General features: G+C 35.3%; 1 protein-coding gene across 3 annotated transcripts in view; it reads right to left on the bottom strand.

Moving 5' to 3' along the window:
- ZNF451 (zinc finger protein 451) overlaps nt 1–25,783 on the bottom strand; it is a 115,263-nt gene that overhangs the window by 30,729 nt on the left and 58,751 nt on the right. For all 3 annotated transcript variants that reach the window (XM_044004459.1, XM_044004460.1, XM_044004461.1), the window contains exons 4-7: nt 13,674–13,799; nt 10,818–10,929; nt 4,070–4,220; nt 2,433–2,559 (exon numbers count right to left, since the gene is read on the bottom strand). In XM_044004459.1, the coding sequence (XP_043860394.1) occupies nt 2,433–2,559; nt 4,070–4,220; nt 10,818–10,929; nt 13,674–13,799 (516 nt within the window). The remainder of the gene's footprint in view (nt 1–2,432; nt 2,560–4,069; nt 4,221–10,817; nt 10,930–13,673; nt 13,800–25,783) is intronic.

Genomic DNA, 25,783 nt, shown 5'->3' with positions numbered 1-25,783 from the left:
GAGCTGGTGCTTTATCCACTTAGCCACCTAGCTGCCCCAAGTTTAGTTAAACTTTTATGGAAAGTTCTTCATTAAAATTTTTTTTGTAGTTCTTTTGTCAGCCAGAAGAGGTCACTAGAGGGCTTTCTGGAAACTCACTTTCCCCAAGTATTAAATCAATTTCACATCTGTGGTTTCTTTCCCAGCCTGGAAGAAAGTAAGCTTATTTGAAGCACTGATAAGCATTCTTATAAGTTTAGGACCGTAGCTCACTTGGGTGGCTTTTTTCCAGTTTGAATGCCTACTTACCTTATCTGCTGCCCTTCAATCTTTTAATCTGTGTTTAAGACAATAAGGATCATTTAATTAGCTCAAGATGAGCAGCACTAAGAATATTCTATTGTTGCCACTGCTGTAACATGCCTTTGGCAAAAGAGAAATAAATTATTCTTTTTTCTCATCTTCTTGCTCTCCAGAATTATTGCTACTTCTGTTTCCAGATATACTTATAAGGGGCAGCTAGGTGGCGCAGTGGATAGAGCACTGGCCCTGGAGTCAGGAGTACCTGAGTTCAAATCTGGCCTCAGACACTTAACACTTAACTAGCTGTGTGACCCTGGGCAAGTCACTTAACCCCAATTGCCTCACTAAAAAACCAAAACAAAACAAAAACCAGAGAAGTGGTTAAAGTAAAGCTTTATTGAGAAATGGGGCACACCTGATCTAAGCCTTGGAGAGGGCCTTCATAGCAAAGTAAAATCATTGAAAGGATAGCTATATCTGTAATGTTAAGACTTTACAGAAGAAATGTACTTCTTAAGTCTTTAAAGCAGTATCCCAAAATAAATTTAAAAGTATAAAAGCATTCATTTGATTAATTTTATAGTTTGGTTGTCTTCCCCTCCCCCAAGCTGTCTTCTTATGCCTAAATACTCATAATAGAATGCAAATCTAGAGCTGGAAAGAACTTTGGAGAACTATTCCAACCCTTTTCATTTTATAAATGGGAAAAATGAAACCCAGAGCTAGGGAAAGAGACTAAGATCACATACATGGCAAGTGGAAAAAAAAAAAAAAACTTTTAAAGGTAAACTGAGGAGGGAAGGGCATGTATAACACGGTTTCATGAGAAACAAAATTCCTCTGTGCAAGGCAGAGACTGAAAGGTTTAAGGAAAAGTGTAAATAGAGATGCTATGGAACTAACTAACTGCTTCCCCCTGTGCCAGTTTTCAGGAAACCAATGATGTTTGGTCAGATATGCCTATATTTTTGTATCCCCATGGTCAGGTATGCCCTTTGTAACCCACTATGGTTTTCTACTGCTTACAAGAATAATTCAATATAATTACTTTGACAAATCTTGTCCATGAGGTTTATAGGAAGTTTAAATAACATGTACTGAATTCCCTGGATCTCCTAAGCCTTCTTGTTGATATCTATCTGACAATAAGAAAAATGAACAAAACTTCATATTTACCTTAAGAAGGTTCTGAAGTAGCTAATAAAAGCTATACAATCTAGTGAACCTCTCTCCTTGAGAAGGAAACCTCCGACCATAATATTATGAACTCACATCAACAATCAATCAGTTATTATACACTATCACTTTCTAAGATGTTATGTATATCATCATTATGTATTGAGTAGAAATAAAAACCCTACCTTCTATAATGTGGTGAATTATATAATTTTATATCATTTCAAACCAACTCAATTTCAAGTATGGTTAAAAACATAATAACTTCTTTCATTGTTATATGGATTTCACTAGAACAGAGTAGTCAAATCATATCTCAATGCCACATAAATAAGATACAATATGAAGGTATTGAACATTCTTCTAATATGACCCATGAGATTGGCAAAGTTATGTATGATATAGTGGGGAGAGAACATTGGATTCACTGTGAAATGATTCCAAAGCCCCAGAGTCAAGAGGCCTGAGTTCTTGTCCCAGCAGTTCTGCTGCAATTTTACATTCAACTTAAGAAATGTCCCTTGCCTCCAGTATCTTCAGTTGCAGATCTATAATATAAGGGGACTAGAATAGATGATCTCAAGATCCCAATATTCTGACTATTATAATGCTCTATACCTATGGCTCCTGCTCATTACTATCCTAACCTTCCATAAAAGCTCACAAATTTCTTATTCCTAAGGCATAATTTAGATTTAATTCTTTTGGGGGCGGGGGCGGGGGGGGGGGGCAGGACAGTAGGGGTTAAGTGACTTGCCCAGGGTCACACAGCTAGTAAATGTCAAGTGTCTGAGGTCATATTTGAACTCAGATTCTCCTGAATCCAGGGCCGGTGCTTTATCCACTGCGCTACCTAGCTGCCCCCCCCCAATTTAGATTTAAATGAAAAATTAAGAGTTATGAATATACTCACACCATATATATTCCATAGAAAACAGAGTATATGCCCTTCCTTACCTTTTAATGACTCTTACCTTAGCAAAAAGGTGATCACTATATTGCTGTTGGGTAGCAAATTTTTTATAACATATTACACATGCAAAGGAATTGGTGAGAGGTCCATGCAGTGTAATTGTTGGATCACATGGAGAATGATCAAACCTACAAAGTGGCAGAGACATGTATCAAAATTTTAGTTTTACACTCAATCATTCAAAAAGGGATTTATTAAATAAAAACACCTGCTATACTTTATGCATTGTGCTATGGATGAATGCAAATATAAAATGAAAGTATTTGTCCTCAAGAATCTTACCTTTTAAGAATGGAGAAGAGAAGCAATGAGTACAAAAATAATTCTATATAAACATATGCAAAGTAAATACAATTTTACTTTGAAATTTCACGAGACATACTAAAATGCAACTGGGGGAGATCAGAAAAACTTTTTCATAGGTAGTAATATATGTCCCCCAAATTAAGTTGTCTAATCTACAGTAACAGAGGAAATTTTGTAAAAGTTATCTGCCAGTTAGTTATATAATGACTTTCTTACTCAACATTATTTAAACTAGAGCTCCATATCAAATTAACATTCAAAACAGTTCATTAGCCTTCCCATTCTTTACCCAAGAGAGGGCTGTTATGACTTAGCTTTTATACAATATGGAGGCCCAATATGTAGAATTTCATTCCTATACAACAGATGATGAATAGAACTACTTGGCATATACTAATACATCAAATATACAATTACTTTATTGTCTCCAGATTTCTCTGGATTTATTTATACCAAATTAGTTCTTGAGTCTACCCAGTTAGGCACCAGACCTTGGCACTTAATAATACTGATTCATCATTTTCCAGTTTCCTCCTAAAGAACAAACTCTACACTTGGAACCCCTACCCTGAAAGTATGGGACCCTATTAGGTTCTGTCATTTCTAAGAACAAGTCTATATTTTTACACCTCTGAGTCTGAAAGAAATCTTGAGAGAAATCAAGAGAGGGGGAAGTAGAGGGAGAGAATATGGCACCTACACCATCACCAGAATTTATTTCACTTCTGTCTACAGGTACAGCACTATCAAGGGCCTATGTAACCCAACCAATTGGTCTAACAAGGAGGCTACTTAGATTGTGTGTACTGGTAGCAAATAACAATGGCTCTTATAAGGATCACATTGTTTTGGCAGTGTTGTGCTTAGATAGTCTTACAGGCTGTCCATAACCTCCTTTTTTAAATTCCACTATACCTTGAAGTCAACTCACATTTAAATCACTGTAAAACTGAGCATGAAATATGGAGTTTCGGGAATTTTTTATTGTATATCAAAGGATATATCCTTAATTTGGTTCTTAACAAAAGGGATAAAAACCTAAGAGGACTTTTAAGACCAAATAATTTTAAAACTCTTTAAATCATCCCTGAGTTAAATATGCAGAGTTTGGGTCAGTTTTCAATATATTGTGGGAAAAAAGATCTATGAATTTATCAATCATCTAAATATTTTAAAATAAATATGTACTACTTTACAGCCACAAACACAAAAATAAAAATATTTAATAATCTTGACTATCTCAAATACGTATTAGAAAATAACTAATTTGGCAACAACAAAAACCTCCAAAGTAACACACAAATTACTTGTGCTGAGAAATGTCACACTGACCTTTTCAAATGACCTAAGAGAAGGTGCCCATTGTCAAACTCTTTGTTACAGTACATTATGGGGCATGAAATAGGTTTGCTGGACATCGGCATTTGGCCTGTTCTTCGAATTGGACCTCTTCTTCCAGAATTAATCGTGCCTGTTTTGAGTCCTGCAATGGAAAAACAAGGTAAGTTATAGTGTTCAGATGCCTGTCATGAGTGATAGCAATTACTGAATTTACATGAAAATAGTCAATAAATATTTCCGTAGTGTGCACAAAACTTTCCACATAACAAAAACTTAAAAGAATTTTTTTTCTAGTAGCAGACAGAACAGATATATTCCCTTATTAAAAGAAAGGAAACAGTCTTACTAACTTCAAAAAAAAATTCTTGACATTTTCTACTTAAAATTTGTCAGATCTTCTGCAGAATTGTAATTTTAATAACAAAAAGTCTCAATGTTTCATCTGACATTTAAAAATCCAAAAATGAAAAAAGTTAAGATTTTGAAAAATGCTCACAATTCTATTAGATCCACCCCTTAAAGTTTAGAGAGGACAAGCACAAAAAACTCCCCGAAACAAAACAAACCCCCAAAACCAAAAAATACCCCAAATTTTAGTCTCTATAACTTTCCAAAAGAAAAATTTCTGGTGAAGGGTTTTTTGTCTCTCCTATTGTTTTCCCCTTGACAAAATTAAGTCTTTAGTATCTTTTTAGCAAGTAAATATCATTTGGCTCTTTTAGAAGGCCTAGGTTTCCAGGAGAAAAATAAATCTTCAAAGTGCAACTGTCCAAAAACCTTTACAACAATATAATCCTAGCCCACAAGAAAGTTGCTCTTCCAGAGAATTCTACCAGCTCCCCCCTGCCCCCCCGCCTGTCAAACAAACTGCATCCCATAGCTATCAAATTAAGTTCCAGAGAAGATCAATAGTCTTCCACATTATTAGTATATTATATACAATGGAAAAAGCACTAGCTACCTACTAGGACCTACTTCAACTCTAGCCTCATATAGTACACATCACCTACTTAATATTGGAAAAATTACATAATCTCCCTGAGTCTCAACAAAGGGTTTCCTCATCTGGAAAATGAAGGAGGTTGGACTAAATGGCCTCCGGTTGTCCTTTCCAGTTCTAAATCTGATCACAGGACTAAACTTCATGAGAGCCAACTCAAGAAAATGTTTATTTTCCTTTTTCTCTTATCCAATAAGTTCCTTTCTTTAACCTTTCTTTTCCTACCCACTCTTCTTACCAATCTTCTCCTTGAGCTGAGACCTCTCCAAGAGCATAAGAACATAATGCAAAATTTCCACACATAATTGTGCTAATTTCTAACATGTGTCATAAAAAAAAATCTGGATCTGCTTCCAGATGTCACAAAACATAAAAAATTGTGAAACTCTAAAATGTCTGAATTAAAGATTTATGTATATGTATATATATACACACACACATTTATATACACCTATATATGCCTATTGCTGTGTATCAAATAATAAAAATGGCTTTATAAGCTCGTTAAAACACTATTATTGGAGGGGCAGCTAGGTGGCGCAGTGGATAAAGCACTGGCTCTGGATTCAGGAGGACCTGAGTTCAAATCTGGCCTCAGACACTTGAAACTTACTAATTGTGTGACCTTGGGCAAGTCACTTAACCCTCATTGCCTCACAAAAAACCAAAAACAAAACAAAACACTATTATCGGGGGCAGCTAGGTGGTACAGTGGATAGAGCACTGGCCCTGGATTCAGAAGGACCTGAGTTCAAATCCCACCACAGACACTTGACACTTACTAGCTGTGTGACCCTGGGCAAGTCACTTAACCCTCATTGCCCCATCAAAAAAAAACAAAAACAAACAACCACTATTATCTCTATTTTTGTGCTCTCTGAAACTTATCAATAAGCAACTGGTTGACACAGTAGATAGAGCTGGACCTGGAGTCTGGAAAGACTTGAGTTCAAATCTGGCTTCAGATGCTACCTGTGTTATTTAACTACTGCCTCAGTTTCCTCAACTGTAAAATTAAGATGATAATAGTAATAGCACCTATTTCTCCTAGAGTTGTTTTGAGGCTAAAATTAGATACCTGTAAATTAGTTTTGAAAACCTTAAAGCATTATATAATTTACATCCACACCCCCATATATATGTATACTATATAATCACCATGACTAACAGAACAAGTAAAGGTGCTATAAATGGAACATATGACTGGATTCTGAATCAGTCCAAATCCCAGCCCACCACCTTTTAGAAATTGTGAGCTTAGGCAAGATTCTTCCCTGACCCTGATCCCATTAGGTTGAAACTTGGCCTCTAAAATCCTGATTCAGTTCTAAATCTTTGAACTTATGAACCTATGTGAAAGTAATTTGACAAGCAAGAACAGTCTGAGAGACTTAGATCACAAATAAAAAATCTTAGAGCTAGAAGGGATCAGTGAGATATCTAAACCAACTCTCCCTTACTGAGGTCCGGAATTAGATGAAATTCTTTCCCTAAACTCATATAGGTCAGCAAATAACATTAAACAGAATTTCTATCCAGGTCATCTTCTGATTCTAGATACATTGTCTCTTCAAATAAGCTCACAATGTAACTTCCTGTTTTCCTAATTTGGGCCAAGTTTCTTTATTTCATTTACATAGGACTCATGTGGTCCTGGAGAGATAGATGAAAGGGACCTTTATGGCCATCAAATCTAACCTCCACTTCGTTTTACAAATGAGGAAACCAAGGCTCAGAGAACTTAAGTGACTTAAATACTGTCACACAGTATCTAGCAAAGTACTTGAGGGCTGGGATCTGAGGCCAGGTCTTCCTCTTGAACTTTACTATCACTATGCTGCCTTTGTCTAGGCAAAGAACAAGTGGAATAAATTTTTAGCTAGAACTATATATTTGTTACCACCTTGTATATTTTCAAAGTGGAAATGGTAGTAATTCACTAATAATTTATTAAGCACCTATCATGTACAGAGCACAAAACAAAAATGTAAAATAGTACCTACCTTGAGAAAGCTTGCATTGCATAAATTACCATTTAAAGACAGAAACAATACAATAAATACAAGACATTAAAATGAGCTTTAAAAAGTTTATTTTGTTAATGTTCATTTCATCTCTACATTTTAAATTTTGGGGGCAACTGGACTATTACAAGTTCTAAAGCTCCACTATTCCACACTGCCTTTTTGAGCAAACACACACCAGTGGAATTTTTGGATATGACCATATATGGTATTAACTGAAATATCTAAAAAGTAGAGATAGGATGCAATTCATATGCAAGGCACAAAACCAAAAATGAAACCTTGCTTTAGTTTTATAATTTTCCCACTCACTTTAAGACAGAGGAAACACCAGACACTAAATGAGCTCTGAAAAGATTACTTTGTTAACCAACATGTTCATTTCATGTTCATCAAGTTTGCCTTATATTTTAAAATTTTAATTTAATACAAAAGACTCAAAATTATGACATAACTTTCATTATTGCTCAGCCATGTTGTGCTGGTTACGTTTTCTATGAGGAGACTCTACCTAACTCTCAGTTAATAATATCTCTGTGGATGAAATTGCAAAAAAAAAAAAAAGGGAAAAAGTCAAACCAAAAGAATGAGCACTCTTCATGAAATAGTAATAAATGACATAACTCAGCACCACCACATTCCCCCTTTGCAACTTAAGAGATTTGATTATAATTAGTATATACTCTAATTTTCAAGGTATACTGGTCCAACAGAAGTGGCACTGCTATAATCTAAAACCTACATAATGGGAGTTATGACCTATCAATGACTTTCTCCCATAAAGAGGCCATAAGACTGGTACAAGCATTACTTATAATAGCTAAAAAAAAAATTTTAAATCCTTTAACTACTGAGAAGTGGGATTTTTCTCAATAAAAAAAAATTAAAAAAAAAAAAAAGCAAAGCACTAACCTTAACCCCCAAGCTCATGCTTCTCAGTACCCGATCAGCCATCAATGAGCTAGGTACAACCTGATCCTATATAAAGCACCAGGTCTTGCATGCATCATAAAGCAGAGCTAAATGACACATTTACTCCCACTTGTCTTGCTCAATGAAGGATATATTATAGTCAGGTGTAACTTAATCATGCCAATGAATGAAAAAAGTTGTAAAAATCTAGCTACAAACACTACTTACTTATTGCATGTACTATTACAATGTAAGACATCAAAATAGGCAATAAGAATTGGTTATGTGGCTAGATGTAAAGTTTCTGAATGAAGTTAGATTTAAGAAGACATAATGAACAAATCAACATCTAACACTGTTCATAATAAATCTTTAGAGCCTTTCATGGATGATGATTTCTCTGAAAAGTTTTAGTTTTGGAACCTGAGTATCTGATATCTTCTGCAATACTATCCAAAGTCTCCTTCAAATATGCCCTTCAAATAAGTAAAAATACAAGGGGTCAACAACCTGTAATCCTGACTACCGCCAGGAAAGCTAAGCAATGACTATAAGCAGCATTAGAAGGCTGTTGGTAGACTGTTCCCCTTATACAAAGTCACCTTTATAAATACAATGGATTCTACTTGCCAGAATAACTGGAATGGGCTGATTTGAGTTTGTGAAAAGGAGATTTGTGAAAAGCTGAACTTCCCTGTTATCACTTCCCCAATTCTAAACTTTAGATCTATAGTAGATATAACCTCAAAGCTCAGTGAAAATGACACTGTATAAAGAAATATTTTATAATCTACTAATTATCATCAACTATTATAATGAACTAATAATGTTTTATAATCAACTTTTGTTGAATTATTTAAACCACAACCCATATGTAACTCTTAGACTCTCTTGTATCTGATGATATTGCCCCTTCCCCAACTTGGTTGAAGTGTGCTCCACAAGTTAGACCTTTGAAAACTAGCCAAGGTATCTGGGTCAGCCTCTTTGTTTCTATTAGCTGTCCAAAGTAACCACTTAGGGATGACTCTGTGGAACAGTGCTGCTTCTTACCAGGAACAAAAGATGTTACTTAAAACTGGTCCCTTTGTAAACAGCAATTTACATACATTTCCAGAAGAAGTTAACTATAAATCTACACAACAAAATCTGGGTGCAAACACTATCTCGGAGATGGCATATAAATAACACTTCTGTATGGCATTTCAAAACTCTTCAAAATCTAGCTCCAAACCTGCCCCTCCAGATTCATTAAGCATTACTCTCCTGTATAAACTCCCTATTTATGGTTCAATTTAACTGGACTTGCTGTTTCACACAGATGATATTCCACCTCATCGCACAAGCTGCCTATGCCCTATGCCTGGAATGTACTTCCTTACCCACACATCTCAGAATCACCAGCTTCCTTTAAATCTTTCAGCCCCTAGCCAAAATTACCTAGTATTTACTTTATATATAGTTAAATTTACACACACATACACATGTATACATGCATACATATGTAGCTTTACTGGTGGTTTATGTGTATAGAGACAGATATATACACATACATATACACACATATATACTGTGTGTGTGTGTATATGGGGGGGAGGAGAGAAATCTCAGTGGTATTGAATGAATTAAAAACCAAAAGAATATCACAATTATGAGACACATTTAGAAAACATAGTTCTGTCTTTTTCAGGTGGTTTTAATAAATAGCTTAATTAAGTACTAAACATCTAGGTAAATTGACTGTGTCAATAAATCATTCTATGTACATATTGTGAACAAAAGACTCAGTCTAAGCAATCGTTCTATATCAACCACTGATAGGGTCAGTACTTTAATGACTAAAGAAACCATTATTATTACTAAGGGATAGAAGATTTATTTCTTCAAAACCACATTATTTTATCTCACAATAGATATCAAATCAAATGAACTAAGATTATAAAATGTGAGCATTCAAAAGGCAACACATAGCATCTAGTGTCTCCCTCACTTCTTGAAGTGAACTCTTCCTAAGGGATCAGACTGGAAACTTGTTAATATGAAACCTATCGGGGCAGCTAGATGGCGCAGTGGTTAAAGCACTGGCCCTGGATTCAGGAGTACCTGAGTTCAAATCTGGCCTCAGACATTTGACACTTACTAGCTGTGTGACCCTGGGCAAGTCACTTAACCCCAATTGCCTCACTAAAAAACAAAAAAAAAACAAAAAAAAAACAAAAAAACCAAAAAAAAACCAAAAATATGAAACCTATCTTCCACGTAGAGTTTAACAGTTAATATAACAATTACATTTTAATAGCTTTGAAAAGTGCAACAAATATGTGGGGCACATTTGAGATTCGCAAATATGAACTGGTTTTATATAATGTGCTTGAAAGGGGATTTTACAAATGGGAACAAAAAATAATGCTTTGTGAGGGTGGGGGATGGAGGATGCCATTATGAGGTTTTACTTAAAACTGGTTTCAATGCCATATATGATGATCAACAACTCAAGATCACAAATATATTAGTTTATCAAAAATAAGTATGATTCACAAAATCTTAATAATCTTTGCTTTTAGGCAAAAGAACAAGATCATTGCCAGCCTTCTGCCTAGTTATAGTCTTGTTGTGTCTATATGTATAGCAACAATCCTGACCTACATTGACATGCTTGGAACATATATTTTGGGAGAGAGCCTTTATGGTCTTATTTTCCTACTTTTCTGTAAAAGTGCTTGTTTGTGACTATAAAAAATAAATTTGATTGAGCAAAGCAAAAAAAAAAATAATCTTTGCTTTTCTCACTCTGAAAAAATACCTGGCATTTTTAGCCATTGGTCCACACACAGTCTTGCTGCTTCTGTGTCACTACGGTCTCGAATAAACTCCAGTTCTTGTAATCCATGAGCATGCTGAAAATCCATTTTTTCCTAAAGAATAAAAAAAAAAATCAGATCAGTGAATGATTGTTATACCCTAGGTGCACAGGAATGCTATACATCATCCTTAAAAACCACTGATTTATTAAGTTATTGTCACTATGTTAAGTGCTTCTGAGACATTTTTTAAAAAGTAAATCTTTGATTTTAAATGTTCCTTTTTAAAATTTAGAATTAGTTATATTAAAGTCATAGTCATAAAGAAGTCATCAGCAAATTAAGAAAAAAAACTAACAGAATGCTAGATAGATATTGTATGATTGATCAATCTTCTAACTGCTGGGGTTTAAAAAAGGCTGGGGGGAAAAGATGTACTTCTAAATAGAATCTTTTTCAGAAGGTTTCCCAAAAATAGTCAGTAATTATAAATTTTAATATCAAACCAATTTCTACTCTTTTCAAATATATATATTGTTTCAGGGTAAAATATACGTTTTGGCATGTCTCTCTCTTCATAATATTCTATCAAAAAGAACTGAAGCATGACACTCCAAGTAAGCTACAGTTAAAAGATATTTTCTAAAGTAAAAAGTATAACCATAGGTCACATTCTTTAAAACAATAAATCCATAATAAAGACTATTAAGTCATGTCTGATGGCCTAGTATTCAACAAAGTTCAATAGCAAAAATCTCAGATTCATACAATGAAACATTCCTTTGGAACGCCTTATAATGGAATTTTACCTCTATTGACTCAATCTAAGTTGCCATTTTTGTTTTATCAAGGAATCACTTCCATTAATAATAGACTATTACTTGCAAGTTGATGATTCCATCTGCTGGAATGTCAATGAACAAAGCTGGTCAAATTCATGATGTTCTCCCATCATAACTTGTTCTTCATTAAGATGATTTATCCATTCTGGATATGTTAATTTTTTCATTAAAACCTCCCCATAAAAAAGAAGAAACTCCATTTTGAATGTAGAAATATCAAGTTAACCAAGCTAAGTGAACTTGGAATAATTCAGAAGATATTTTCCAAGGTTTACTGCCATTACATGGACACACTAAAATTCTTGATGTTCCACTGTTGTTTCACTGTCCATTTGCTTTTGTTTTTTGGTGGTCTGGTACATCTGAGATAGAAATGGCCCATAACAGACGTCAAGGTCTGGAGGAAAAATCACGGTTGGTGATAGAAAACAAATAGATCAAGGCACTTCTGTAGAATTTAGTGAGATCTGATCTAGTAAGAAACATCTTTTTTTAATAGTTTGACTAATAAAACCTTCCTGAACAGAAAACTAAAGTGAACTCCTGATTTCAGATCCAATGTATGTATGAACCTCTACATGGGTGGAGGCTGAAAATACCCTTGGGTAAACCCTAGTTGTCATAGTGACAGTAAGATTCTCAACAACATCATAACAGCTTCATTATCCATGTGGGCACTGACTTTGCTTGGGAAAAGAAGCCAGCATTAGTCAGTTAGGAGATGTAGAGAGAAAGAGGACAACTTAAAAAGTCTTCCTCCCAAATAAGATTTCTTTCATGACTATGGCAAAGGCCAACTTAAAGAGTATAGCAATATCCCTTTTCTAATTTAAGGCAATGAGAATATTTTACTGGATTTATACTGCACTCTAGTTTTAATTCTACACTAAAGTTAAATTCCAGTAACTTTTCTCCCTGATTTTTGAATGAAAAAAAATAATGGTTTATGTTAGGCTAAGGTTTACTAATGGTTTACTTTAAAAGACTAAGGCAATAATCAAGTAAAATAGGAATAGGAAAAATAGAAATGAGAAGTTTCAGTATGAGATTTAATTCACCAAAGAATATAAAAATAGGTGTCATATGTACCATTGAAGTGTGACAGCAGCTGGTTTTTAAATGTTTATTTATTTTTTTTGCTGGGCAATGGGGTTTAAGTGACTTGCCCAGGGTCACACAGCTAGTGAGTGTCAAGTGTCTGAGGCTGGATTTGAACTCAGGTCCTCCTGAATCCAGGACCAGTGCTTTATCCACTGTACCACCTAGCTGCCCCCTGGTTTATTTTTTTAAATAAAATAATTTCATTTGGGGAGTTACAAAATAGGTTGAGACATGCCCACAGATGTTTCCTAGCTTTTAAGTTGGGGTCAAATTTGTTACAGTTTTTCTCCTACAATCTTTGTATGTACCATCTTCTTCCTAATGATCGAGTTGCTTTCAAAGTTTATGAAGCTTCTAAAATGCTTTGTCCTTTGTTATGAAAAGACAACCCCAAAGATTTTAATGCTATGTAGAATCCAATGATTCCCCCATCCAATTTAATTTGCCTCTAGTCACTGGAAGTATCCCTTAATTTCTTCTGCTACAATGACAAATCTCATGAATTTTGAACCCTAACTTTTTTGGGGGGGGAGGAAGCAATTGGGGTTAAGTGACTTGCCCAAGGTCACACAGCTAGTAAGTGTCAAACGTCTGAGGCCGCATTTGAACTCAGGTCCTCCTGACTCCAGGGCCGGTGCTCCATCCACTGTGCCACCCAGCTGCCCCGAACCCTAACTTTTAACAGAAATAAAACCCAAGGACAATTCAACTTTATTTTCTTTCTATAAATATAAAAATGTTCAAATATTCATGAATCTAATAATCTGGAAGTAAAAGGCTAATGAAAAACTTAACTGATGATCCAATTGTGCTTGAATTCAGTTTTTTCTGTCCTAAGTTTCTTCCTTAAGACACTGTAAAACTCAAAAGGATTCTTAGATTTTAGTTAAAGAATATATGAAATAATCATATTACCCGAAAAGCTTTATTTTTCTCTTCTTTCTGCTGTATGTCTTCCTCCACATGACGAGCTAGACGAGCCAGAGTTAAAGCAACTCTATCCTTCTCCTGGTCAACATGGTCTTTACTTTTCACTCTTTCCTATTATTTAAAGAGCAATGATTCATTTAGATTTTTTTTTAAGTGCAGCTATAGTTAAAGAGCTTAACTTATTTTTATCAGTAGCAATAATAAACTTCTCAGTGCCTACTACATGCATGGCACTATGCTAAACTCTATAATTTTAGAGAACAATCATTCATTAATTAATTAGTTTATTAACATCACCCTTACTGGGGTTTTAACTTGAACACAAAGAAAATAGGAGAATGCCTATAACTTCATGATCTATGAGGCTAATGAAAGCCCAAAATTGCTGTTGTGGATTTTGAAAGATCAAAAATTGAGGTCAGATTCATACAAATATAAGTAGCAAAATAATCTTTCAGGGAGCAAGTTTTCATTTGAGTCTCGGGGATAAGAAATGAAGCCTAGCTTAGCTCTTTGCCCTTTACTTATAAATTTTATCAACAAGATCTAAAATTCTTTAGTGCCACAGTCCTTTCATTCTTTTTTGTTAAATTCTTTTTTTGTCTTCCTTGGTTTATCTTTATTCTTCCTACTTTTCACAATCCACAGTCAGCTCTGTCCTAGCTTTCCTCCCTTCTCAATATGATGGATAATTCATTTAACCACAATCAAGTATCTTAGAATCCCTGGCATCTTCTCCAAACTTCTATTATCAGTAGTTTATATACAGTCAAAGCCCAACTTCAGATTACACCCACCATCCAAATTTATCAGTCATGTGCTGATTATAGCTGGAGACTGGGGTCCTATAACTTTGCATATCTAATGTTAGTTGCACCCTTTAGGCTATAAAACAATCCTTTTACTCTTACCAGGCTTATACTTTCAACATCTCTTTTCCCTTCCCCAGCCTTCTACTTTCCTAACAAGTGGTCATTCATGAGGAGTTTCTCTTTCACCTTCACTCTAAATTTGTGTTACCCTCTTTAAAAAGAAATTTAATAATGGTTTGTCAATTTTATTTTATTTTCAAAAGCCAGCCTGGGATTTTGGCTATTTTAAAATTTTGTTTTGGGGGTCAGCTAGGTAGCACAGTGGATAGAGCACCAGCCCTGGATTCAGGAGGACCTGAGTACAAATCTGGCCTCAGCCACTTGACACTAGCTGTGTGACTCTGGGCAAGTCACTTAACCCCCACTGCCCCCCATACACAAAAAATTAAAATTAAAATTTTGTTTCTAGTTTATATCATATTAATTTTTTAGATTTTATGTGTAATGTACTTTATTTTAAATATTTTGTTGTTAATGATTTCTTAGAAGAAGCTATGTGGCTTAAGTGGAACCAGTTTTGACTTGGAATTGAATTCAAATCCTGCCACAATCTAGCTGTGTAACCCCGATAAAGTAATTTAATCTGTCTTCCTCAATAGCTTCAATTATAAATTAGTATAACAATAGAACCTTCCTTTCAGGGTGGTTGTAAGGATTAAATGAGATAACATTTGTAAAGTGCTTAGGACATAGTAGACAATAAAAGAAAAGGAAAACTCAATCAAAATTTTTTAAATTAAGAAAATAATAAGAATTACTAAAAACTATAGCTAATAATTTGGAAACTCGAAAAATGGTTTAACATGAATAAAAATAAGCCAAAATTAAACATAACAGGAATAAACCAATTTTGCAGGAGGGCAAAATCAGACAGACCATTAAGTATCTGTACTATTAAAAAAAATTAGATCAGACAAATTCTTAAATTATTTTTTCCAAACCTCTTAAGAACAAATAATCCCTATGCTCCATGGACTAAGGCAGCAGAAGTCAGGAAAGGAAGAAGATTCATTATCATACAGATGTCTAAACTAAAGTGGAAAGATAATAAGTCTCAGGGTGCTAAAGGTACTGGAGGGCCTATAGTTTCCAAGACTCAAGAGAACAGAACCTGAGTGCTTGTTCCACGTATGGAATTTGGCAAATTTGAAATGAGAGTGAAGAGTCAATGATAACAATGAAATTAGCTGTTCTTTGGACTTGACATTCTAATTCCTGTCTCCAGTCTCTGTGCAGGTCCCCATATTGAGAATGCATTTTCCTATTCATTTCTACCCCTTCATATATTTGGAGTTTTCTATGAGACTCATTTCATGTACTATTCTTCAAAAAGCCTTTCATGATTTCTCCCATTAACCAGTTATTACAATGCAAGGCACTCATCCTCTAATTATTCTTTATTTACTTATGTGTACATAAGTCGTATTCTTTTTTTTTTTTTAAGTGAGGCAATTGGGGTTAAGTGACTTGCCTAGGGTCACACAGCTAGTAAGTGTTAAGTGTCTGAGGCCAGATTTGAACTCAGGTATTCCTGACTCCAGGGCCAGTGCTCTATCCACTGTGCCACCTAGCTGCCCCCTTTTTTAAAAATAACTTCTTTTTTTTTTGGCTGGACAATGGGGATTAAGTGACTTGCCCAGGGTCACACAGCTAGTAAGTGTTAAGTGTCTGAGGCCGGATTTGAACTCAGGTCCTCCTGACTCCAGGGCCAGTGCTCTATTCACATAAGTCGTACTCTTCTAGTAAAATCAAAGTTCTTTGTTTCACCAGCAAAAAGAACAGTGCCTTGCACATGGTCATAGCTTCTTTTTTTTTTGTTTTTGTTTGTTTTTTTTTTTAGTGAGGCACTTGGGGTCAAGTGACTTGCCCAGGGTCACACAGCTAGTAAGTGTTAAGTGTCTGAGGCCGGATTTGAACTCAGGTACTCCTGACTCCAGGGCCGGTGCTCTATCCACTGCGCCACCCAGCTGCCCCTCATAGCTTCTTAATAAAATTCTGTTGAATTTTTAAATTCATGTAGAAAGAAAGTAGGCTACTCAGTTCTTTTTATGAAACAAATTAGGATTTGTTTTAAAACATGATATTAATAAAAATTAAAATTATAGGCCTACCTATAGGATATATATATATATCAATAGGATCACAAAAATATTAAAGAACTGATTAATTGAAAAATAAATAGGAAAAATTCATCCTAACAACAGAATATAAGGAATGTAGAGATGTTTAAATATAAGGAAAACAATTTAAAAATTTAAAAAGCAGTATGATGATATTAATAATTCAGACGAATTTTGCTGAAATACAAGAGCCATTCATGATGCTATTGAAAAGTCAGCCAGTTAACAAGCATTTATTAAGCATATGCCACATACTGTGCTAAGAACTGAAAATAAAAATATAAGCAGAAAGACAGCTCCTGTTTCCAAGAAGCTTTACATTCCAATGAAAGAAGACAATAAAGAAAAGGAAGCTGAAAAGCAGGAGAAAATTTCCACAGGTCAGCCTGGAGAAAAATGAGAAATTAAAGAAGTCTATAAAGATATTCTAGGTAAACACAACAGCGAGCAGCTAGGTGGTGCAGTGGATAAAGCACCAGCCCTTGGATTCAGGAGGACCTTGAGTTCAAATCTGGCCTCAGACACTTGACACTCGCTGTGTGACCCTGGGCAAGTCATTTAACCCTCATTGCCCTACCAAAAAAAAAAAAAGAGAGAGAGAGAGAGAGAGAGTAGCATGGAAATACAGTAATATCCCCCTCCCAATAAATCTAGGGGGGAAAAAACCCCACAGGAACAAATCCTGATTGGGATTTAAAAAAAAATTTTTTTAAATCACAGTCATTTTTCTAGCCTAGGATAGCACAGAGAGCATCATACAGACTATTCCAGCACAAAGGAGAGGCTGTGTAGTAGGGCAAGAAAAGGTTCCAGATCCAGAATAAAGGAATGTGTATGTTGGTAAGACTGGCAACTCTAATGCTTACTACTCAGTTCAAGGGTTACATATCCAGGGCAGACTGTGCCTAAGAGTGGCATTTCAGTGTGAGAAGCAGTTGCTGGCCCTAGCCTGTTTGCCAAGAAAGGAGCAAATAAGAAGCCAACAATAGCTCTGTGGCTCTGATCAGAGGAGTGGAGTGGGGTTTCAGTTTCAAGCTTCTAGCTAAGTCTGAAGGTTGTAAAGCTATAACGGGGGCAGGAATCCAAAACCAAAGGGAAACCTACAATTCTGTAACTCTGAGCCAGTAAGGTTATGAAATAGCTAATAGTGGCTGTGTTCAGCAGCAGTCTTCTAATACTCCAAAAGGAAAGCCCACAGGACCTGCTGCTCAAACCTAAACCCAGGTCAGAACTCACACCAGAGGGGTAGTAATTAGTTAGACTTTGTCTGCCCTAGATCAGACCACTGTGGGAACACTGAAAGCTTGCAGGTAGGTTCTCAGCTTAAGACATGTCCCTGAGATACTGGAGTAACATAAAACTTAATTCCTCAAGAATTTCCGCAATCAGAAATACCACCAGTCCAGCTTTCCTTCTAGAAGTGTGCACAGCCTGACCCCTAACAGAAAATCTCAAGTTAGAAAGTTAGTTAGGAGAATGAGTAAACAAAAAGAATACCACCCTAAAAAGTTATTATGGTAATATGGACATTGAAGACATAAAACTGAAGAGAATGATTCTAAACATCAAAAGCAGGGGTGGCTAGGTGGCGCAGTGGATAAAGCACCGGCCCTGGATTCAGGAGTACCTGAGTTCAAATCCGGCCTCAGACACTTAACACTTACTAGCTGTGTGACCCTGGGCAAGTCACTTAACCCCAATTGCCTCACTTAAAAAACAAAAAAACAAAAACAAAAACAAAAAAAACCATCAAAAGCAAAAACACAGTTTGGGCACAAATTCAACTAGAATTCCTGGTAGAAATGAAGGTAAGAATGTGAAAAAGTTTAAATTGTTTTTTTTTCTTTTAATGAAATGAGAGCTGGAGGGAAGTGGGGAGAGGGTGGAATCAGAGCTCTGAAAGAATTGATCAAGAAATTAACTCCTTGGCACAAGAGTTACAAAAACTTGCCTGAGCAATAAATTCACTGAAATTGAAAATGGGCCAATTAGAAACCAATAACTTCATAAGACAACAATAAATATTAAAAACAAGTCAAAAGACAAGGAAGAAAAAGATGTGAGGTTATCTAGTAAAAATGACTGACCTAGAAAAAAGAACAAGAGAAAATTTAAGAATCACTGAATACTTGAAAATGTCATGGCCAAGAAAAAAACTTAGAAACCCTATTTCAAGAACTCTTAAAAGAAAACTGCCTAAATCTCTTAGAACTAGAGGGGCAAAGTAGAAATTGAAAGAACTAACCACTAACTTCCTGAAAGAAATCTCAAAATGAAAACTCCCAGGAACACCATAGCCAAGAATGCTGAGCTTCCAGGTCAATGAAAAAGTACAAGTAGCCAGAAAGAATTCAAGTATTAAGGAGACACAGCTATGATCACACAAGTAACGTCTATAAAGGAATATAGAGCTTTCTGTTGTCACTCAGTTTTTCACTTTTGTCCAACTCTTTGTGACCCAATTTGCGGATTTTCCTGGCAAAGATACTAGACTAGTTTACTGTTTCCTTCTCCAATACAGAACTTAGATACTGTCAAGAAGACAAAGGATACAGGCTTACATACAACTAAGAACAATTTAGCCAATATAAAGGAATATGATCCTACAGGGGAAAAAACAAACAAACCTTCAATGAAAAAGAAGACTTCCAAGCATTCCTGACGAAAAGATCACAGCTACCAAGACATACAATTGCTTTCCAAAGAAAAATGCAAACCACTTTGGCAGATTAAAGAACTATCTATCTATCTATACACACATCTTATGTGTGTATAAAGTAGTCTCATGTTAAGTCTAAAATACTAATACTTAGAAAAATTAACTTTTGAATTCGATAATGATAAATTAAATCTGAATTACTTTGTAGAATTGAATAAAAAGTTTTTATATGGGTAAAAAAGAAGAAAACATCAAAGAAGCATTTAAAAACATACAGAAAAAGTAATGAGGTTCAAAAGAGGAAATAGACAAGGAGAGTAGTGTTGGAACTATCATATTTTATATATACATATACACATACACATATAAAATATGTATATTAAAGTTGTGTATAATAGAGATTCAGTTTCTCATATATCATCCTATGTTTTATATATAGAAATGTTCATATCTGTTCAATTTATAATCAAAAAAATTTATTTTAAAGAGAGAAAAAATGGGCTAAACCCTGTTAAGATCTAGTTTGAATGGGGCAAAGTGATAAATCGAGACTTACCCTCCTAGAATTTTATTCTAAAAACAGTTTTTATAAAACCCACATGGTACAAAATAGAAAATATGAAAACAACATATCAATGAAACAGAATAGATATCCCAGAAATAAAATGAAACATACACAAAAGATTTAGTGTTCAATAGGCCCAACAATGCTGAACTTTTGAAGAAGAAAATTATTTCATTAAAATTCTTGGAAAAGTTGGATTGTAATATGGCAAAATGAGTTTATCTCCATCATAAGTAATAAATATAATTATTACTAATTCCATCAATAAATTAACATTTTAAACCTATATGATACAATATAACCAAAATAAAAAGCAAGAAACTGGAAATTTTGTGGAATAATTGTACAAGATAAAAACATACTATTTAGAATCCATAAGGAATCTACATATACGTATAGATAACTGAGGGCAAAAGTACAGAATCTACAAAGCAAGGAAACAGCCTTTTAAAAACTTGAAAACAGTTAAATGAATCAAATAATAATAAAATAAATTAATTTTTAAATACCAGCTCACACTTACCAAATGAGCAAAAAATGATTTTAAATGACAAAAAAATCCATGTTGGCAGAATTTAAACTAATGGAGATCTTTTTCTAAAGTAACCTGGCATTCCATGAGTTATAAAAAGTCCAAAGTTCATGAGTGAATAAAATCCTAAGAAAGTAAATTTTTTTTGAAACTGAAAAAAAAATGCATTATTTGTTAGTAAAAAAATCTACATTTAATGGTTGGAGAATTATGATATATCAATATAACAGATCAGTGTAATAAAAATTATACCACCAAACTATGAAGAATATATATATAGAAAAACATTAAATATTGCAAAATGGGAAAAGTACAACTACAAAATAAGCACATATACTAACTCCATCTATATGTACTCTCAATACTCCAAAGGATTTCATCTATATGGGCATTCCCTCCAATAAATCAGATTATTGAATAAAAGTATATAAAAAACTCACCATATAGAGTCCCACATAGACATGCATGTATGTGTAAATGAATCAGAATGGAGTATACTTTTATTTTAAATAGTTCTATGTGTGTATATATATATATATATATATATATATATATGCTTACGTTTCTTTCACTGTCAAGTTCATAATGTAAGAACAAGTGTATCCTTAAAAGAACTTTCAGAGTGTATTCAAATATAATTAGAGCAGGAAAAAAAACCCCAAAAACCAAAGCCAAAGAGAGACATAGTGATGAATATTTTCATATACTTGCTCCGCTCCCCACTACAGCTCTGGAACTAATAAAAACACTTCTCTTTTCTACTTTGAAGGTAGTATTATTCACAAATAGAAAGCAGTTATTTGCTTTAGGGAAACAAATATTTTTAAATAGCATACAATCCAATCTATTATCAAGACAAACTTTCAATTTATTTTAACATACTATGCTTGGATTATAATCTCAATGTGCTATCAAACTTGTTAAATAAAATCAGAGTCTATCAGTATTCTCTTAGGACAAATAGCCATTTTTAATTTAGGAAAATTCATTACAAAATGACTTTGCTCTTGACTTTTTCCTTTTAAAAAAATTATTCCCATGGAAGAGGACTGCATTAAGAGAACCTTTCACTATCTCCTAATATGAAGGTGTATCAAAATTATCCAGTCCTAGGTTCAGTAATTTCTTTAGCCCTAAGTAGTACACAGTCCAAAAGTAGAAACAGTATGGTTCAATTTGCATTCATAATCCACAATTCTTTTTTTCTGGATGTTGAGAACATTTTCCATCATAAGTTCTTTGAAACTGTTTTGTATCATCGCACTGCTGAGAAGAGCCAAGTCTATCACCGCTGTTCATCACAATGACCCAAGTTCAAATCCGGCCTCAGACACCTGACACGTACTAGCTGTGTGACCCTGGGCAAGTCACTTAACCCTCATTTGCCTCCCACCACCCCCCCCAAAAAAAAGAAAAAGAAAAGAAACAAAAGAGACAAAATCAAATCAAAAGAATGAAAAAAATAATAGAAAATGTGAAATATCTAGTTGGAAAAACAAGTGACCTGGAAAACAAACTGAGGAGAGATAATTTAAGAATTAGCAGACTAAATCTGGCCTCAGACACTTGACACTTACTAGCTGTATGACCCTGGGCAAGTCACTTAACCCTCATTACCCTGCCCCCCCCCCAAAAAAGTGGACAACCTGAAAACCATGATTCTCCTCCTCCCACCACCACCCCCTTCAAAAAAAGCCTGGACATCATCTTTCAAGAAATTATCAAGAAAAACTTCCCTGATATCCTAGAACCAGAAGGTAAAATAGAAATTCAAAGAATCCACTCTGATCATCTCCTGAAATAGATGCCAAAATTAAAACTCCAAGAAATATTATAGTCAAATTCCAGAGCTCCCAGGTAAAGGAGAAAATATTGGAAACAGCAAGAAAAAAAAAATCAAAACCCAACCTATTCTAATATTGTGGAGCCATAATTAGGATAACACAGGATTTTGCAGGTTCCACGCTAAAGGATCAAAGGGCTTGAAATATGATATTCCAGAAGGCAAAAGAATTAGGATTACAATGTAAAATCACCTATCCAGAGAAAATGAATACAATCATTCAGGGGCAAAAATGGACATTCAATAAAAGAGAGCTTTCAAGTATTCTTGATAAAAAAGACTAGAGTGAACCGAAAATCTGATTTTTAAATACAAGACTCAAGAGATGCATAAAAAAGGCAAACAAGAAAGAGAAAGTATAAGGGATTCAATAAACTGTTTACATTCCTAGACATGGGAAGATGATAATCTTATCACTATTACTACTACTAATATCACTATTAGGGCAGTCAGAAGGAATACAGGTAGACAGAGAGCACTGAAAATGAAATGATAGGCATAGATGACTATAAAATAGAACAAAACAAATAGGAAAAACATTCAAAATATTAAATTTGAAAAAATCTATCTTTTTTAACAATTCTAAGAAAATAAAGATGGATTAGAAGGTCGACAGGAGGGGGCTGCTGTGCCGATGGCAGGCGTGGAGCCTAACCCCGAGACCATCCTGACACAGATCCAGTCTCAGGCACACTGAGCCAGAGAGAGACCCCTAGAGCCTCTGAATCAGCTGTAGCACCAGTGTCCTCTGGAACTAAGCTCACAGTCTAGTGAGAGGGCTGAGTAGTTGTCTAGGGGGAGATTACAGGGGTCTCTGCTGGTGCTGAGGTGGAACTTGGGTGTTTCACCGCTGCTGGGAACCAGGAAGTAGGCTCAAGTAGCAGTGGCCCAGGTGGGGGAGGGATTCAAGCTCATTGTAGCTAACAACCACAGCACACAAAGCTTTGCTGCCTAGTTAATTAGCAATTTGGCCTGGGGTTATCTACACACCAGAGAACAGGCCAGGCAAGTGAAGAATCTGCCCCTCCTTAAATCATAGCACCTGGGACCCCCTGAACCTTGGGACAGTATATCCTGGAAGCAGTGCTCTACTTTAAGAAGGAGTAAAAATTCAAGTAAAAGACAGGCAAGATGAGCAGACAGAGAAAGATAAGGATCATAGAAAGTTTCTTGCAGGAAGATGCACGCTCAGAAGAGAATAGCAACATCAGAGCTCCTACATTCAAAGCTTCCAAGAAAAATATGAATTGGTCTCAGGTCATAGAAGTGCTCAAATAGGACTTTGAAGATAAAGTAAGAGAGGTAGAGGAAAAAATGTAAAGAGAGATGAGAGTGGTAAAGGATGGTCAAGAAAAAAACTCAACAGCTTGAAAAGTCAAATTGGCCAAATGGAAAAGGAGATACAAAAGCTCTCTGAAGAAAATCATTGCTTAAAAATTAGCATTGAACAAATAGAAGCAAATGACTTTATGAGAAAACAAGACACAATAAAGCAAATCCAAACAAATAAAAATAGGCGATGTGAAATATCTCCTTTAAAAAAATTGCTGACCTAGAAAATAGATCCAGCAGAGATAATTTCAAAATTATTGAAACTACCTGAAAACCATGATCAAGAAAAGAGCTTAGACATCATCTTCCAAGAAACGGTCAGGGAAAATTGCCTTGATATTCTAGAAACAGAAGGTAAAATAGAACTTGAAAGAATTCACCAATTGCCTCCTAAAAGAGATCCCAAAATGAAAACTTCCAGGAATATTATACCCAAATTCCAAAGCTTCCAGGTCAAGGAGAAAATATCACAAGCAGCCAGAAAGAAACAATTCAAATACTTTGGAGCCATGGTAAGGATAGCACAAGATTTAGCAGTTTCTACATTAAAGGATCAGAGAGCATAGAATATGATATTCCAGAGGGCAAAGGAATTGGAAATATAACCAAAAATCACCTACCCAGCAAAACTGTATATAATCTTTCAGGGGAAAAAATGGGACTTCCATAAAAAAGAGGACTTTCAGGCATTTGTGATGAAAATACCTGAATTTAATAGAAAAATTGATTTTCAAATACAAGACCCCAGAGAAGCATAAAAAGGTAAACAGGAAAAAGAAATTAAGAGGGAGGTTAAAAGGTTAAACTGTTAACATTCGTACATGGGAAGATGACATGTCTAACTCATAAGAAATTTCTCGGTATTAGCGCAGACGATAGAAATAAATTTAGAGAGCACAGGTGGGAATTGATTATGAAGGGATGATATCTGTAAAGCATTTATTTTTTATCTTTTTTTCTTTTTGTGGAATGGTCAGTTAGGTGACATGCCTGGGGATGAGCAGTGGGTGAGTGTCTTGTGACTGGGGACAGATTTGGACACAGGTCCTCCTGGGTCCAGGGTAGGTGCTTTGTCCACTGTGTCACCTAGCTGCCCCATGATGACATCTTTAAGGTAAAATTGATGGGTGAAAGGATTGCACTGAGAGAGGGGTAAGGGGAGAGGTAGAATGGGGTGAAATCCCACATGAAAGAAACAAGAAAGGGTTTATGGAATGGGGATAGAGATGGAGGAGGAGCGGGACAGTGAATGAGCCTTACACTCATCAGAACTGGCTCAAATACCTTAATCTCATCAAAGATGGCTCAAGGAGGGATTAACATACACACTCAACTGGGTGGAATAATCTATCTAACCCTTCAGGAAAGTAGATGGGGAAGGGGATAAGGAGGGAGGGGGTGAAAGAAGGGAGGGCAGATTGGGGGAAGGAGCAGTCAGAAGCAAATCCCTTTTGAGGAGGGATAGGGTGAAGATAGATAATAGAGTAAGTATCATGGGGAAGGGAATAGGATGGAGGGATACAGTTAACAATAGTAATTGTGAAAAAGAGAAAAGGAAAAATGTTGTACAAAAAAATTCTAAGAAAATAAAAGTAGGGGCAGCTAGGTGGCACAGTGGATAGAGCACTGGCCCTGGATTCAGGAGCACCTGAGTTCAAATCCACTTGACACTTACTAGCTGTGTGACCCTGAGCAAGTCACTTAACCCCAATTGCCTCACCTCCCCCCCTCCAAAAAAAAGAAAAGAAAAGAAAAAGTAAAATGATCAGAAAAGGCAAAGAAACACAAAAGAGCAATAATATTTTTGAGTAAATTAAGCATGTTTCTCTCTAATCAGTGTCCTAGTAGGACCTGTAAATTCTTCTGAAAAAGATAATGGCACAAAGTAAACAAGTAAAAGGTTATGAAATAGAGGGTATAGTAAGTCACTGAGTGATGGCATCAGCACATATACACAATAGTCTTTTGCCAGGACTCTATAGGAAGAGAAGGAGAATGAGGATATGGCATGCTGAGAAGATCAGACCAGGAGTGTCAACTGGTTTGCCAGGCAAAGCAAAGGTTCTTCATCACAGTGCCTGGCACATAGTAAGTGTTTGTGTTTAATAAATGTTTGTTGAATTGAATTTTGTCACTGACAAAGGCAATCTGGTGAAGTCCAAAGACTGCTTA

This window comes from Dromiciops gliroides, chromosome 4 (assembly GCF_019393635.1).
Source record: "Dromiciops gliroides isolate mDroGli1 chromosome 4, mDroGli1.pri, whole genome shotgun sequence".
Taxonomy (NCBI): domain Eukaryota; kingdom Metazoa; phylum Chordata; class Mammalia; order Microbiotheria; family Microbiotheriidae; genus Dromiciops; species Dromiciops gliroides.
The sequence above is the reverse complement of the archived record's forward strand: the minus strand, read 5'-3'. Positions and strand labels throughout refer to the sequence as shown.